General features: G+C 42.3%; 2 protein-coding genes across 3 annotated transcripts; one reads left to right on the top strand and one right to left on the bottom strand.

Annotated features, from left to right (window-relative positions):
• Window positions 1-17: 17 nt before the first annotated feature.
• gfm2 (GTP dependent ribosome recycling factor mitochondrial 2) lies at window positions 18-7,622 on the bottom strand. 2 transcript variants are annotated; one of them, XM_071528130.1, is made up of 20 exons: window positions 7,303-7,622; window positions 7,122-7,206; window positions 6,971-7,016; window positions 6,511-6,608; window positions 6,261-6,386; window positions 5,576-5,664; window positions 5,375-5,463; window positions 5,218-5,278; window positions 4,791-4,976; window positions 4,615-4,695; window positions 4,376-4,524; window positions 4,060-4,200; window positions 3,679-3,778; window positions 3,343-3,529; window positions 3,091-3,167; window positions 2,851-2,989; window positions 2,501-2,686; window positions 675-790; window positions 400-582; window positions 18-270 (listed from the first exon to the last, which is right to left on the bottom strand). In XM_071528130.1, exons 1-20 carry the CDS (start codon window positions 7,342-7,344, stop codon window positions 142-144), a joined length of 2,310 nt encoding a protein of 769 aa, XP_071384231.1. In that variant the 5' UTR covers window positions 7,345-7,622; the 3' UTR covers window positions 18-141. The 2 variants fall into 2 exon arrangements, with proteins under 2 accessions (XP_071384231.1, XP_071384232.1); XM_071528131.1 differs by having other exon boundaries at window positions 2,501-2,575.
• A 283-nt stretch (window positions 7,623-7,905) lies between these two features.
• On the top strand, window positions 7,906-11,257 carry nsa2 (NSA2 ribosome biogenesis homolog (S. cerevisiae)). The gene is made up of 6 exons (XM_071528136.1): window positions 7,906-8,046; window positions 9,311-9,498; window positions 9,635-9,785; window positions 10,046-10,225; window positions 10,436-10,628; window positions 10,939-11,257. Exons 1-6 carry the CDS (start codon window positions 8,044-8,046, stop codon window positions 11,004-11,006), a joined length of 783 nt encoding a protein of 260 aa, XP_071384237.1. The 5' UTR covers window positions 7,906-8,043; the 3' UTR covers window positions 11,007-11,257.
• The last annotated feature ends 4,880 nt before the right edge of the window (window positions 11,258-16,137 follow it).

The following is a 16,137-nucleotide window of genomic DNA, read 5'->3' as shown; positions in this document are numbered from 1 at the left end:
GGTCAGTGGCATAGTCTGATACTTCACTGATTTTCTGGAGCAGAAAACTGAATCGGTCCATCTGGGTATTAGCCAAGTCTCTGTCCCAGATTGGCCTTTGGTCCTACTGCTGACCAGTTACACTGCGTTGAGAGCATGGTGTCAGACCAGACCGGCCACTCTTTTGAGGAGGGTACTTTGGTCCTGGGGGTTCATGGCCTCATAGGTGTCGAGCTCCAGGGAGAAGGTGGCGTTTCCAGAGGTCAATGTTCGTAGGATGGTGGAGTAGCCCTTTGGAGGGTGGGAACAGAGTCAATTAGTAAAAAAGTTTTGGAGGGACAAGGTAAACAAAGACACTACAGAACAAAATGTACTAGATTTTTTTTAATTAGAGCTTCCTAAGGGCCATCCTTAACTCACCATCATCTCAGCCAGGGGCACGATGGCTATCAGCACCTTGTTGTCATGGCGACTCTGGATGTCTCTGACGGCTCCTCGTCTTTGGGCCAAGTCCCCCAGCACGGAGCTGAGGTGCTCCTCCCCTACTGTCACCTCCAGGGACATCACAGGCTCCAGGACCTGCCCGCCCGCTTGCCTCATGGCCTGTGTCCATAGGAATATACTGAACTGTGGCTCATCTATTTACAAGCTAATAATATGTTATGGTTTTGCCATAGCAAGTTGTACCGGTTTACCTTAAGCATGCAGCGAGACACACAAGCAGACACCATGGCTGGAGACGTTCCTGGTTCCATGCCAACATTCTGGATCAGGGTAGATACACCCTGTACAGGGTAACCTAGCAACGGACCTGAAAGAGGGAGCAGGGGTCCATTCCAGAAAGCAGGTTCAACAAACTCTGAGTCTAACCCTGAACTCTGAGTTGATTAACCCTGAGATAGGAAACTGAGTTTTCGGTTCCAGAACAGCTGATCTGAGTTAGTTCAATCAACTCTGAGTATGTTCACCCTGAGTTAAGCGCATGCGTGACGGCAATAAAAAGCCATCATCAATAGAGCTCTGATATTACGATTCACCATGGCAACAGAGCCTCCATTTTAATCCAGTGGACGTAGAGATATTAATGCATGTGTATGCAGACAGTGCACATTTATCTTTAAAAAAAGAGCCTGAATCAGAGTGGGGAAAAGTGTCAATAAGTTAACACAATAAAGTTTTATTCCTAATTCATTTTTTTTACCAGACTTACATTTCCTTAATGGATGATAAAATGGTGGAATCTGACTGTGTATTAGGCTATAGCCTACATTACATTTTAAATATATATGTTAAATATATCTGACGGGGACAAAACACAGGGGTCAGCAACTGAAGATGAAAAATATAGTTGAAGATTTAAAAAATATCTAGATCAAAGACATAGAGACATGATTGTAAGATCACACTCTGATCCAGTAATAATGTGTTTGGTGATTTGCACTTGAAAAGGCGTCGAGGTTAAAATACAGTAGTACATTTAAAATTTTTAGATATCTATTTGTATCTTGGCTCAACAGCATTCAGTGACAGCTACTTCAACAAATGTAGTAAATTTAAACATTGTCACTGAAATGCTGTTAAAACACGTTAATACTATGCACCATATTTAAAAAAAACTCACTTTCAAACTACATTCTGCAGCTGCACCACGATCCTGCTCACTCAGAAATATTAACATATAATCTCCAATATTATAGGAATGATGTTCCATCAGTGCGACCAATCACATCATGAGTGATAGAGATAATTATTCATTGATCCTACGTGTCTAAAGCTTCATACAGATTTTGTAAATTTAAACTGAGATTACACATTATGTGCAATAAATATTTCAGTGCAGGAACTGCTCTAACAAACTGACAGCTGTCTTGTGTGCACAGAGTCACAGTGTATATATAAAAAAATAACTTTCACTCGCAAAAAGGACATGCAGAGGTTCTATTCTGAGCTGAGGGTGAATTCACGCTGTATAGGCTAATATTTGAATGTGAAGGCAAAAAACGATATTCAAAGAAATGACTGATGCACATAAAAGCGGTAACTTTAGATAGTCAAATAACAAACTAATATCCAACCAGGATTTTGATTCTGACATACAGTAAACCTCCGCTAATTAATGCGCTTTGATACGGATTGAATGAATGAGGAAATGAAACAGCGTGTCTGGCTCTGTAAGAGGGAGGAGACAGAGAGAAACTCAGGGTTTGTTGAAGAAAACCTGCCAGCGAGCAGGTTAGGTTCGCAGAGTCAGTTACCATGGTAACTGACCCAGAGTTTAAGTTACCTCTCTTTCTGGAACTGAAAACCCGGAGTTTCCCTCATCTCAGGGTTAACAAACTCAAGAGTTTTCACTAAACCCGCTTTCTGGAATACCAGCTGTCGCAGGTGTTGAAAAAATGTGTGTATCAACAGGTTATCCCAAACAAAGGGCTTCACTGCTTACTTGCGTGGGTTCGCTCCCACATACCCACAAAGATGCAACTTTTTGGAAAAGATGAGGAATGAGTTCAGCCTGTGTTACCTTGAAGATAAGAGCTCTGCACTCCATTCTCCACTGCCTCTTTCACTTCAGGCGATAGCTGCCCCTCCACTTCCTCTTTGAACGAAAAGTCACAAGAACTGCCTGTTGAAATGTCTGCAACAGGGCTGATGGCCAAGTCCACCGTCACAACATGTCTTCTCTCCCCAACCGTGCGGTCCAGTGTGTCTGTACCATGGGCATATTGGGAAACTAGTTCTCCTTTTACAATCCTCACAGGATGTAACATTGCATCTCTCACATATTCTCGGCAGTAGTTGCCAACCATAACGCCACCGTAACTATGTGCAATGAGTGAACAATGTGGAATCTCATGAATTTATTGGTTGTACCTGTAGTTGATACGTGTTGGAGAATAGTCTCTCTGTAGGCCACCTGCAGTGGCCCAAGGTGAGTCTCGATGCCATACTCTCTCCTGATGCGATCATGGATGATATCAATGTGCAGCTCTCCCATCCCACACAAAATGGTCTAAGAGAAGAGATTTAATGATATCGAAAGTTGACTTGATTCAATCTGCCAGATGGTCTGACTGATAAAAAAAGAAAAAAAAAATCCTATGATGGTATTACCTGTCCAGAATCAGGGTCAACCGTGACTTTGAGGCTGGGGTCTTCTCTCTGAAGGCAGTTAAGTGCCTTCTCAAGGTCTATCAGGAAAAAAAACAATGTATGAATGATTATAAGGTTGTTGAAACAGTTATATATTCAACCACCATTTCTCTATTCTGGCATCAGGATGTAAATGGCTAGCTAAGACACAGTTACACTCTATTGTGGATAACTAATGCATATGTTTCAAAACAATAATACACTGCCACTGACCAGCCTGTTTGGCCAAGGTGGGTGGTTCTATGGAGCAGAAAAAGACTGGCTCAGGGACCTCCACCCCAGACAGGACCAGGCTGGCCTGCTCCCCACGCTTCTTCTCTTTCCCCCCTTCATTTTGAGCCCGCCGGGCTGCGGCTTCTGCTGAAGCCTTCGATGAAACAATGGTGTCTCCTGTGACTGTCTACATGAAAGGGGAAAACATATGCAACAACATAAACATTACCTCTTTGAGGGGAAAACGGAACCTTCAAAAGGGCAAATGAAGAATAAATTACAAGGGCGAGTTGACCTAAGAGCTCTGTCAAGCTGTAAGGTAGGAAGATGCTCTACCTGCTTGAGTCCTACGGTCAAAGCAATGTTTCCCGCTGTTAGCGAGGGGATTTCCACATACTGATCAGCAAATGGCACCAGCAGCCTGCTCATCCTCTCACTACAGAGAGCACATGATACACAAAATGACAGCTTTAATGTATCATATTAAAAGGGGTACTACACAAAGCCATTGACAACTCATGGAAATCAAATACTGTCATAAGTTCTTTCAGTAATTACTTGAAGCTAAATCTTGCAAAGGAAAAATCCACCTTCAGATACTTTTACACTATCATCAATCAATGATTTTTAATGCAAAAATGGACGGAAATGGCCCTGCAGCTCTGGTGCAGGTCAGAGGTCAGAGAGCGTTGTGTGGATGTAATGGGAACCACCTACGTGTTGTTCCTGTTGATGTTGTGCACAGCTGTCTGGGACTTCATAGTACCAGAGTAGATCCTAAGAAAAACCAGAGGGCCACGCTGCTTGTCATGGAGAACCTTGAAGGCCAGGGCACAGAGGTCATCCTTGTACCACCGCCTGTGTGAAGATGAATAATGAAGACATTTTAGAGATTTAGAGCAAGTTTAGAGCAACCTAAACAACCGAAAGCCTTTATAGACATGATCACTTAATCCCATGGCAGAATTCTTGCAGCTGGACCACCTTAACATAGTCTTGTGACAATTTCTGTCAGTGTCAAGAATTCACTCACACCAGGTCATGGTGTCTCTCGCTGGGGGCAGGCAGGTAGGCGGTGATGGCATCTAGAAGAGGCTGAACACCTTTGTTTCTCAAAGAGCTCCCACAGAGTACCGGGACCCCTTTACGGGCCAGAGTCACCCGCCGCACTGCCTCTTGGAGCTGAGGACACATGCCAGACACAAATCTGTCACAGCTCAACACACATATTTCTATCCATATACCACTGTGTTCAAACAATGCAACGCTTACTTTGATGGAGGGAACCGCATCGAAATTGTCACCAAAATCAGTTAGCAACAATTCGGCGAACTCATCATCCAGATCAGCAACCTGTGAATGAGAAGAACAGATAATTAGAGGAGAAATTTGTACTAAATTGACAATTTTGCACTTTTTAAATGTGTGTCAAATTTTATTGCTTGTACCTGCTCTATTAAAGCAGCCCTGGCCTGTTTGGCCTCCTGTAGGAGTTCTGGGTTATCCGATTGTCCGAGGGGTTTGGTTTCAAACACGCGCCCATCGTCTCCTGTAGATTTCATCCTCCATATCATTTTCTGGTTGGTTAACAAGTCAACCAAACCTGTGAAATTCTTACCACTGCCGATTGGAATCTATGAAACAGGATTGTTCTTCATAAGAAAAATAAACAACATGATGGCATACTGACTTTAAGTTTTTCTGTATATATTCTATATTTCAAGTTTTCAATTGAGTTGTCAGTATCTAATAAATAAAAGTTACAATGAATAGATTCGTTAAAACAATAACAAACAGTAGAAAATATAATGTTTAAACATTTAGCACACCAGGTTTCTGCTCCAAGGTGGCTTACCATTCTTTCTGAAGACCTACCTGGAGGAGGACTGGGTTGGCTTTCAGCTTCTTCCTTATGCTCTCAATGGAAAAATCTAAGCTAAGGAAAATAATGAAAGACAGTTTATAATCTTAATAATCACCTGAATTTTGCAAAAAAGAGAATAATACAAGGTTGGAGTGTTGGGTCACTCACTTTGCTGCAGGTTTATCCATCTTGTTCAGGAAGCAAACACATGGAACATGGTGCTTGTCAGCTTGCCTCCATACTGTTAGAGTCTGAGCCTGGTGGCATTACACAGAGCAACAACATCACATACGGTCAGAGTTCACCCAGTCATACAGCAAGACACATTTTTACATCAAAAGAGAACAAGTTTCAAATCAGGAGGCTAACCTCGACACCAGCAGAAGCATCGAATACGGCAACAGCCCCGTCAAGGACACGAAGCGCCCGCTCCACCTCGAGAGTGAAGTCGACATGTCCTGAAATCACACACACACACACACACACACACACAGTCTTAGATCTTTGCATGGCTGCCACATATTTCCATTTGTATGTCTCAAGTCTAAATGTAAAACACCAAGTCAAGTCAGAACAAATCAAGAGTCCAGTATCAATTTAATACCTTAAAGGAAATAAAATATCTAGGACTTTCAATGCAATACAATTTTAATAGTACGCCTACAAGTACATCATGAGTTTGATTTCTATAATCAGTTTCAACTTCAATAAATGCAATCATTCCATACAAATTCAGAAAAAAAATTAAATTCAGTCGTCTGGTGGAACAAATCTCATCAGTTTCAATCTAAGTCATTTACACAAACACAAGAGCTCAAGTCAAGACTTTAGAAACCTTTTCAAGTCATCAAAGTACAAGTCAAAGTCGAGTCCCAAGTCACCAGAACCCAAGTCAAGTCAAGTCTCAAGTCTTCTCTTCATGCATCAAGTCTCAAGCAATTAAAAGTGTGACTCGAGTCTGACCTGAGTCCAAGTCATGTGACTCGAGTCCCCACCTCTGATATGTGCTATTGACCCCTCAATGCTTCTTTGACCGAATGTTGATTGATTTTACCTGGGGTGTCTATAAGGTTTATCCTATGACTTTTCCAGTCAAAGGTGACGGCTGCCGACTGTATGGTGATGCCACGCTCCCTCTCCTGGGCCATAAAATCTGTGACTGTATCCCCATCATCAACATCTGAAAGAGAGAGAACGAGGGAGAAAGAAACAGAGAGAGACAGAGTAAGAGACAGGAATAGGCAACGCGGCGATAATGAAAAGTCTGAACAATGTCCACATCTCGTCTTCGCCATCCTACACACCTCCTAGTGCCCTCGTATAGCCGGAGTAATAAAGCATCCTCTCTGTGGTTGTTGTCTTTCCTGCATCAATGTGGGCCATGATGCCGATGTTTCGGATCCTGAGGATATAAAGCATGAGCAATGCAGAGTCAGCTTGGATCCCAGAACAGAGTTAGTCTAAAAAGCGCTATAGAAGAGAAGACACAAAGAGCGCTGCACTGTCCATAAATAATCAAGTTGCTGGAGTCAAAAAAAAGAGACCCTGATGGAGGCATGTAAGCCCAAACGCATCAGTGGTAAGCCAATATAATAATGGCTTTTTAATATTTTTCACAATATAAAGTGTGCCTTCGTATTATTTTTGAGATTGGCCCTTTTGCATGTTCCAGTACTAGAGGCCATGGTCTATCTCTCTTCATTGATCTAAAAAGCTTTTTTTTTTTTTTTTTTTTTTTAATGATTGCAGAATGCTGTTACTTACTTGGATATATCTGGATTGACCACAGTTCGCAATGATTTGACATCATCTATCAGAGGGAAAATGGATTACATTAGTGGTGATTTGACTGAAAGGTAAATGATGATGACATGAATTAAGCAAATGAAATGAATCAATCGTTAAAAGAACCTACCTGGAAGAAAGCTGTAATGTCTTTTTACATGACAGCTCGCTCTCCATCTGCAGAACTGGATCCCAGTTGTTAATAAATACCTGCCCTGTGAATGACAATGAGCCTGTCTTAGCATAGGTAAAACAAGATAGTAACATAAACAGTGTGCAGTATTGGAATTAAATCATCAGTGACCACTTACCCAAATCATCTTGCTAAATGTCCGAAAGGGTTTAAGTCGCATCCTCAGTATCTGTTTAACTTCCAAGCGTATCCCCCCAAATCTGACAGACACTCAGGTGAGCCATGGTGAAGCTGGATAGCCAAATATAGCCCGGACAGAGCAATGTCACCTCATTTGTTATGACTAGACCGCTGGAATAAAAAAGAAAAACATGGGATAACCGACTATCTGGAGAGAGAGAGACTACATATATATTAGTCAATTCAACCCAGAGTGAAAGTATTTAATTTGCCTACACAGCAACAGTATAAACTCAGTTTGTGCTACTGTCAAATCACGTTTTCCCTGGTTTAAGGCACGATTTCCAAACAAATCCCCCGAGAACAAGCAAGCCTTCGTTGCAGTTCCGGGCATGTAAACAAAACCGGTTTCTCAAATGTCAGCGACGGTAAATATGTTTGTAATACATACATAAAGTTAGACACACATTTAACCTTAATATCCTATAAATCAACGTGCAATTTAGCTCTTTAGTGTGAGCCAATAACCATGGTTAACCGTCCACTTATGGAAGCCGGTTGTATTGAACCAACGGACAAGATGTGTTGTTCGTGTGACGTACTTCCTCTAAATATTGGCTTCGGGGAAAACAACACCTAGGACCCTAGCCTCAAGTAAAACGACGACATAATCCGCATCTGTACCAACAGTTTCCATCAGGACCGTATTCTCTGCAACGCTTAACTCTTAAGACACAAAATGGTAAGTGCTCAGCCTTTATATTCCTGTTATTTGAGCTTCAGTAGGCAGTACAACGTGTTAGCATATTGTGCTATCATTAGCTTAAGTTCACATGTGGCAGAGCGACGTGCTCCTCTGCACTGGCTATCTGAACTGAGTTGGCGTTTATATTAATACCCGTTTGACCTCTATTAACAGAGAAACTGTTAAACCATTTAATTTCTGAGTATTCTTTAAGATATTTGTTTATAACTTTTATACCCCCCTCCTCCCCTCCTGGTATACTCGGGAACACGGCGTACTCCTCCGTTATCTGAACAGAGTTGTAGGCATTTCTTGTAAATACAGATAACGCCGTCAAACCTGGCTGAAGTGTTGGCTTGGCCGTTAAATTGTTTACCATGAATGTTTCACTGATGTGTACAACCAAATTACTTCACATGAATTGGTTGTGACTCGGTGGCGTTTGGTGTAGCCTGAAGGACCTCAAGGTGTCGCTGTTTGTATCTTTTCCTGTTTGTATTGTATCTTGAGTCCAAACACAGGGAATGTAAAACCTTTTAAGAAGTCTTGACAGCATATTGTGTATTCGTCTTTGGGATATAGAACACAGATGCATCTAAAGAAAAGTCACCCAAAAGGTTACTTTTGGGTTTGTAAATGCTGTCAAGATTTCCTCTCAAGGTTGAACATATTCCACATTTGGACAGATACATGTCACAGACATCACTCCATGCGAGAATTTATATGCAGGTTACCCGTTTTTATGATCATAAAACATCAGATATATTTGCATTTTATAACAAAGCACATTGTTCTCTTAGCAGTTTTTCTATGTGTGTGCGAGTGTGTGTCAAAGCTATTTACGTATATTTAAGCTATCTTTGCTCACAGTGGAACCATTTAGATGAGCCAGAAAGGCATACAGGTTCTTCAGCAATCATAACTTATCTCTTTCATTCATTACAAAGTCTGTCCAAGGCAGTGTTGGTCACACAGTATATTTCTCCCTACAGCAAGTATACTGTATGCCTTGCAGCATATTGAATGTATGTATAGTCTATTGTCCATAGTGTGTCATGCACTGTCTTCTTGTACTGTATGCAAAGTTTATCATGTGTGAGAATATCCCATGTACTGTGAAACATAACAGGTTGTCTGTGCCGTAGGTCTCTGCATCAATGTCACCAAGCCAAATTCTTGTGCATTTATTGTACTTGGCAATTAAAGTGAATCAGATTGCGACAAAAATCTCACAGAATGTTTTTGTTTTTCTCATTTACAGCCGCAGAACGAGCACATTGAGTTGCACCGCAAGCGGCACGGCTACCGCCTGGACCACCATGAGAGGAAGAGGAAGAAGGAGAGCCGTGAAGCCCACGAGCGGTCGCACAAAGCCAGGAAGATGATCGGGTTGAAGGCCAAGCTGTACCACAAACAGAGACATGCTGAGAAGATCCAAATGAAGAAGACGTGAGTACACTCCAGTCTAGGCTCTAAACTGTAGTCCCCGGTATGAGCATTGGCTTTTCTCGTTTGGTAGAAAAAACTTAAAGAGCGTGCCAAATAAACGGTCAGACAATTCTGATTTGTACTCGGATCTTTGCAGCATCAAAATGCATGAACAGAGGAAGACGAAGCAGAAGAACGATGATAAGACCCCAGAGGGAGCAGTGCCAGCCTACCTGCTAGACAGAGAGGGACAGTCCCGTGCCAAAGTCCTCTCCAACATGATCAAACAGAAGAGGAAAGAGAAGGCTGTAAGTATCCACTGAAATCTACTTGTCTGCAGCCTTCTTCCTAGATTTGTGGCCCTTTTTTCAGCTTGGTCGAGCGGCATGCCACAGTGAATATTTTCTATATACAGCAACAAAAATGTAGAGTCCTTCTTTTATGCAAAACATGTCTTTTAGTTGTAATTGTTTACTCTGTCAGTAATGTATACCTATGCAAATATTGTAATTAATGTGCTAATACAAATCTGTAATGCTGACTGACCGATACTGTTTTCTCCTTGTAGGGTAAATGGGAGGTGCCCCTGCCAAAGGTGCGCGCCCAGGGAGAGACAGAGGTGCTCAAAGTAATCAAAACCGGAAAGAGGCAAAAGAAGGCCTGGAAGAGGATGGTCACCAAAGTTTGCTTTGTCGGCGATGGCTTCACCCGTAAACCTCCAAAATATGAGCGTTTTATCAGACCTATGGTAAGATCACACTACATTTAGTGCATTTTAGAGTTTAAATGTTTTACACATTTTGTCATGTGACTGCATTGTACACTTACACATAGACAACACTGTTCATTTTTGTTATAAACAGGACTGATGTTACAGTTGGATTATACGTACATTGCTGTTGTAACTGTCTAAGCGCCTAAGTAACACGTGATTTCTCTTTGTCCTCTTTCCGCTCAGGGTTTGCGCTTTAAGAAGGCCCATGTCACCCATCCAGAGCTGAAAGCCACATTCTGCCTTCCCATCCTGGGAGTGAAGAAGAACCCCTCATCACCCCTCTACACCACGCTGGGAGTCATCACCAAGGGAACAGTCGTAGAGGTCAATGTCAGTGAGCTGGGCTTGGTTACACAAGGAGGAAAAGTGATCTGGGGTGAGTGTTCAATTCTGTTTTTAACAGGGCAGCGTGAATCCATAATCCATGATTCTTGCTGTAAATATAGCAGTTGTTTTCACATGTGGCCACAGTGCTGAAATTAGATGAGTTGTCTAGTACAGACTCAATAAATGATAAACACAAACAATATGAATGTTTGGTTATACTGAAGATATAAGATGCTGTTTTATCATCTCCAACAGTGAGGTACAGCTTATCGTGCAAAATGTAATACATGTAAATATTGTGGATAAATTAGTGTGGAATGTGATGTGGTTGTAACTAAAATGTTTCTTTTACTTCCCAGGTAAATATGCCCAGGTGACAAATAACCCAGAGAACGACGGCTGCATTAATGCAGTTCTGCTAGTGTAGGACTCTGACCTTTATACGGACTGCCTGTTAACACCACAGCATTTACTTTTGGAGTGTCGAAGAGGACAAGGAACGCGAAGATTCAACGAGCAATGGGCTTCAGATCACGGGACCATCGGGAAAAACGTTGATGGTGCACTTTGCAACACAGGATATTTCTGTAACTGAAGTACGCTCAAAGGAAAATGAAACAAAGTCAAAGGGTTGATTACTGTTAAATTTGATATAAATAAACCTGATGTGACATTTTGTGAAGTGATCTTTTGAATTTTTTTTTTCTCTTGGAACAATGCTCCAAACTATAAGGAAATAGTTAAATAGTTAAGAGGCTTCTCACAGTTGTGTATGTACCCCCCCCCCCCCCCCACACACACACACACACACACACACACACACACACACACAAATGGAAATGGCAAACATAATTGATATCAACGTCCAAAGTTCGACACTGGAATCCTCATGGTCATACTGTATATCAAATGCATTGATTAAATTGATTGCTAAACAGGTAAAACAACAGAAGCATTGCCCCATATAAAGGCCCAATCACAAATTAATGAACAATATGAATGTTAATTTATGTATGGAAATGTTTGCTGTCAGTGTGTGTAGAGAGAGGGGGGAGTCTTAGCATCCAGACAGTAAAGCAAGATAAAATTGATTTAATGCTCCTTCCATAACCTAACCATATAAAACAGACAGATGATGGTGATTGGTTGGCTGCCAGTCTTTTCCACTTCCAACATGAGTCTGAGACTGAGACTGTCATACATGAGGCTCCTTTTTTGTTCCGGCTCCTTGTGTTGTTTTAACCTATTAATCCAGGCCCATCATTGTGCTTTCGCTTTGTTGGATTTACCAGACGGAAACTGGAGGAACCCCCACCCATTTCCTAAGAGGTTGTGTTTGCAGCTCCAAACAGCATTTTTTTGTCATTGTAAACTTGGCTTCACGGCGTTCTCAACTTGACAGCGTTTGTATGTCTCTATCAAGTGGAATCCGGAAATGCCTGGTTCCTATAGATAGAGCAGCCCACTGGCCTCTCTTCCTGCAGCCAAATATAAAAACTTTACAAGAGAGCCTTTGTTTCCTCATCAGGCCATTGATGACGGGCCACACCCGATCAGGGGTGTTAAACTATCATCAGCACAGGACTGCACCCAATTGCAGAAAAAGTGGCAGCAATCAGAGAGGCACTTATCCCCAAGAACGTCAGTGAGCTGAAGGCTTACCTGGGGTTGTTGAATTATTATCATTGTTTCCTGCCCAATTTGTCCTCTCTGTTAGGTCCACTTCATTTATTGCTCAAGAAGGATATGAAGTGGAGGTGGGGAATTGCCCAGCAGAGGGCATTTGAACAATCAAAAGTTCTACTGCAGTCTTCACAGGTCCTGGTCACTTGCTCCTTGCTTGTGATGCGTCCCCTTATGGAGTGGGAGCTGTGCTGTCATATATGCCCGATGGTTCGGAGAAGCCTGTTGGGTTTGTATCCCGCACATTCACTCCGGCAGAAAATAATTATTCTCAGTTGGATCGAGAGAGACTTGCTGTGGTCTTTGGAGTGCAGAAATTTCATAATTACCTGTATGGGTGGAGATTTACAATTATAACTGATCATAAGCCTCTCATTCAGCATTTTCAGTGAAGTTAAAGCTGTACCCCAGATGGTCTCACCAAGAGTACAGAGGTGGGCTGTGACTCTCCGTGCTTATGAGTATGTCATTATGTACAAAGCAGGGAAAGAGCTTGGTAATGCAGATGTCCTAAGCAGACTTCCTCTTCCTGGAAAGGAAGTTCCTGCAGTGACTGAAGAGACAGTTCTGATGCTGGACCATCTGGATGTCCCCCTGGTGACTGCTCTAAAAATGCGCAAGTGGATGGCCAAGGATGATGTCTTGTCCCGAGTGTGTGAGTATGTTCTCAGGGGATGGCCAAATGATGTTGAGAACCCATGTCTCACACCTTATTTCCAGAGGCGAGATGAACTCAGTATACAGGATGGATGGGTGCTTTGGGGTGCCCGGGGGATCATTACAATTCAGGGAAGATCAGCTGTATTACAGCAACTACATCAGTCACATGCAGGTATCACCAGGATGAAAGGACTTGCCAGCAGCTATGTATGGTGACCCAAGGTGGATGCTGAAGAGGAGGGGCTCATCAACACCTGCTTGAAATGCCAGGAAAACAGGAAGCTACCAGCTGCTGCTCCTTTGCATCCATGGGAGTGGCCTGCCAAGCCTTGGAGACGGTTGCATTTGAACTATGCCGGTCCCTTCATGGGCCGTGTGTTCTTGGTTATTGTGGATGCCCATTGTAAATGGATTGATGCCTATCTTCTCACCAGTTCCACATCTGCGGTCACCATAGACTGTTTGAGGAAGAGCTTCAGTCAGTTTGGATTACCAGAAATGGTGGACCCAGACAATGGAACCAGTTTCACCAGTGGTGCATTTAAGAACTTCATGACTAGAAATGGTATCACCCATGTTACCACCGCACCATGGCACCCAGCTTGCAATGGACTCGCTGAGCGTGGGGTCCAGACCTTGAAGACCCTACTCAAGAAGAAGGGGGTTCTGTGGAGACTAAACTTTCCTGAGCTCTTTGCAGTTACAGGATTACCCCCCAGTCAACAACTGGGAAATCTCCAACTGAGCTGTTAATGGAATGAGATCAACGCTTGATCTCTTACATCCTGATTTCCAAGCAAGACTGAAAAGACAACTAAAACAGAAGGAAGACCATGATCAACATGCCAAGGAAATAAGCTTCCAAGAGGGGGACTCCATCCTCACTAAAAACTTAAACCACGGGCCTACCTGGAATCCTGGAACAGTAGAGAAAATGACTGGACCAGTCTCATGCACTGTTCTGCTTGAAAATGCAATCGTCAGTCCTGCTGTTGAGCCTTTCAACTCGGGAAGTTCTGTGATAACTTCAACATGTCAAGAGCCTGCTGAGTCCAGTCTAATGTTATCACTCCCCCCGAAAAAAACTTAATGTGTCTGAACTGAGAAGGTCTCAGAGACAGAGGAAGCCTCTGGATTATTTCAGATATTAATTTCTGACATTGCTTCATATATATACAGTATATATTTCTGTTGTTCTGATTACACTGGAAAGCCAAGGAAACAGACTGTCTCCAGGAACCTTGGAAAGGACCAGAGTATGGTAGACAAAGTTTGAAACATAAAGTCTCACCCTGGGACCAAATCTGATGATTAAATAATGCAAAATTCGAGATTTTAACTGCATGGAGAGCAGAGAGCTTTTTCAACAATGTCTTTGAAGCTATATAGACCATAACTTGCAGCTGTTTTGGATGTGCATTCTTTTTGAGACGTTTCCTAACCAAGGCTAATAAAAACATATTGCCATTTCTGTAACATTGGGCCTCCACAAAAGTAGACGGCAACAAAGTATGGGTCCCCAATCATAATTTACGAAGCCAGGGGGTGTATGAGATCAGATAGGCACATTTGGAAAATTGATGCAAGGTCGTGCTGATGAGACATAACAGGACTTCTTACCCCCGGCCCCCAGCGTGGCCCTCTGGTCCCCCAGCAGATCTCAGTGTGACAGACAGTGCAGCATAGCCAATGCATGGTTCTTTTTCTTGATTTTGGTGACACCTTTGGTGATAAGCAGTCGCTGCTTTAGTGCAGATTAGCTGCTGCTTCTTATATGTCTACCTTCTTATATTTATTCCACACAAACCGTTGCTGTCGCTTCCATAAATATAAACACACATAGAGGTCTCCCCCATGTGATGATTCACCTGGATGACATACTTATCACTGGTCCAAGTGAGGCTGAGCATCTCAAGACCCTTGATATGGTGTTGCAGTGTCTGGAGGACCATGGACTAGCTACCACTCGGTAGCTAGCAATAATGGGCCAATTACATAAAAATGTGAAACTATATCCCTCCGGATTCATATGTTTCTAATGTTTTTTCAGGGGGAAATCAGTGAAACAATATACTGTATGTTTACAGCTTGGTACGCAACAGTAGGACAGAGCTGGGCTGTAGCTTGCTCTTTAAGGTAGTTTCCAAGAGTGTTTGATTCTGTTCTGCTACAGTAATGAAATGGGACATATATGTTATTTCTTTGTAGCCTATATGGCATTTACCACTAGTATTGGAGTAAACTGGGAAAAAGTCAAGTGCTACTTTTGCACCAGAGCTCAAAGTAATATGTAAAGGTCATATAAATGTGATATTTTACTTTTCTTTCTGTGGTGTGTTGTAAAGGGAGAAAATATAATATAAGCTAGATAGCAAAATGGGGAGACCTGTGAGTAACAACATAACAAGTGAAATGCACAAAATATACAATGAAGTACAATGTAGAGACTGCACATCAGGCTAATCTGAAAAGAGAGAAATCGCTCACTGGTGCAAACACCCTTGAACTGAACTATGCAGTTGCCGTGAACAACAATGAAATGATTGACTTGCTCCCAGTGGAGATCTTAATGGGCTACAGTGTAACTAATCTGTGAAATAAGAGTCAGCTGTCCTAATGAAAAAACACTACATTAGCCAATTCCTATGGTGACTAACAGTCTGTAGTAGCCTACTCAAGAGACTTTATAGTGACCTTTATCTCAGGTATATATATTCCTATAGGGACATGTAATTTTGCTGGGATATTCGTATAGTATCATTCTAAACTTGATTATAGGACTATTATAGGCCTATATAGGCTATTTATAAGGAATGCTTTCTGTTCTATGGGGAAATTTGCAATGACTCTACCCCGACGGTGTAGCCTACACCCGGATGGTTGTACCAATTTCAAACCGGGTACTAGTGTCCAAAAGGCCAGCCACTCATTCACTGTCAGAGAAGCAGCTCCAGCAAATATCTGCTCCCCAACTCAGTAACGTCATAACTGCGTCATGCTTTTAACTACAAGACAGTCCTCTGTTGGCCAACATCCACCAGCAACCACAAGATGTCACAAGTGTAGCCTATCTTTTCTTTATACTTCTGCCCCACTGATACTAATGGTAATAAAATGATTTAAAGGAGCAAAATAGTGCTCCGATTTACTAGCCAGTCTGGAGAAATACATACATTTTTCACTCCAAGCCCTAAACTGAATATGTAAACCCTCAG

Source organism: Centroberyx affinis, unplaced genomic scaffold (genome assembly GCF_046629955.1).
Source record: "Centroberyx affinis isolate AG114_WGS23_722 - 3 ecotype Tasmania unplaced genomic scaffold, CSIRO-AGI_Caff_v1 ptg001621l_1, whole genome shotgun sequence".
NCBI lineage: Eukaryota > Metazoa > Chordata > Actinopteri > Beryciformes > Berycidae > Centroberyx > Centroberyx affinis.
This window is presented reverse-complemented; position numbering and strand designations above follow the sequence as displayed.

Bases quoted from the DNA above. Each gene is read 5' to 3' on its own strand.
- nsa2 (XM_071528136.1), top strand. The intron at 9,499-9,634 runs GTGAGTACACTC...GGATCTTTGCAG, and splicing joins AAGATCCAAATGAAGAAGAC to CATCAAAATGCATGAACAGA. The intron at 10,226-10,435 runs GTAAGATCACAC...CTTTCCGCTCAG, and splicing joins AGCGTTTTATCAGACCTATG to GGTTTGCGCTTTAAGAAGGC.
- gfm2 (XM_071528130.1), bottom strand. From the start codon at position 7,344: ATGCGACTTAAACCCTTTCGGACATTTAGCAAGATGATTTGG. The intron at 3,168-3,342 runs GTCAGTGGCAGT...TTTTCCTGATAG, and splicing joins CACCTTGGCCAAACAGGCTG to ACCTTGAGAAGGCACTTAAC. The intron at 791-2,500 runs GTAACACAGGCT...TCCCTCTTTCAG, and splicing joins GCAGAGCTCTTATCTTCAAG to GTCCGTTGCTAGGTTACCCT.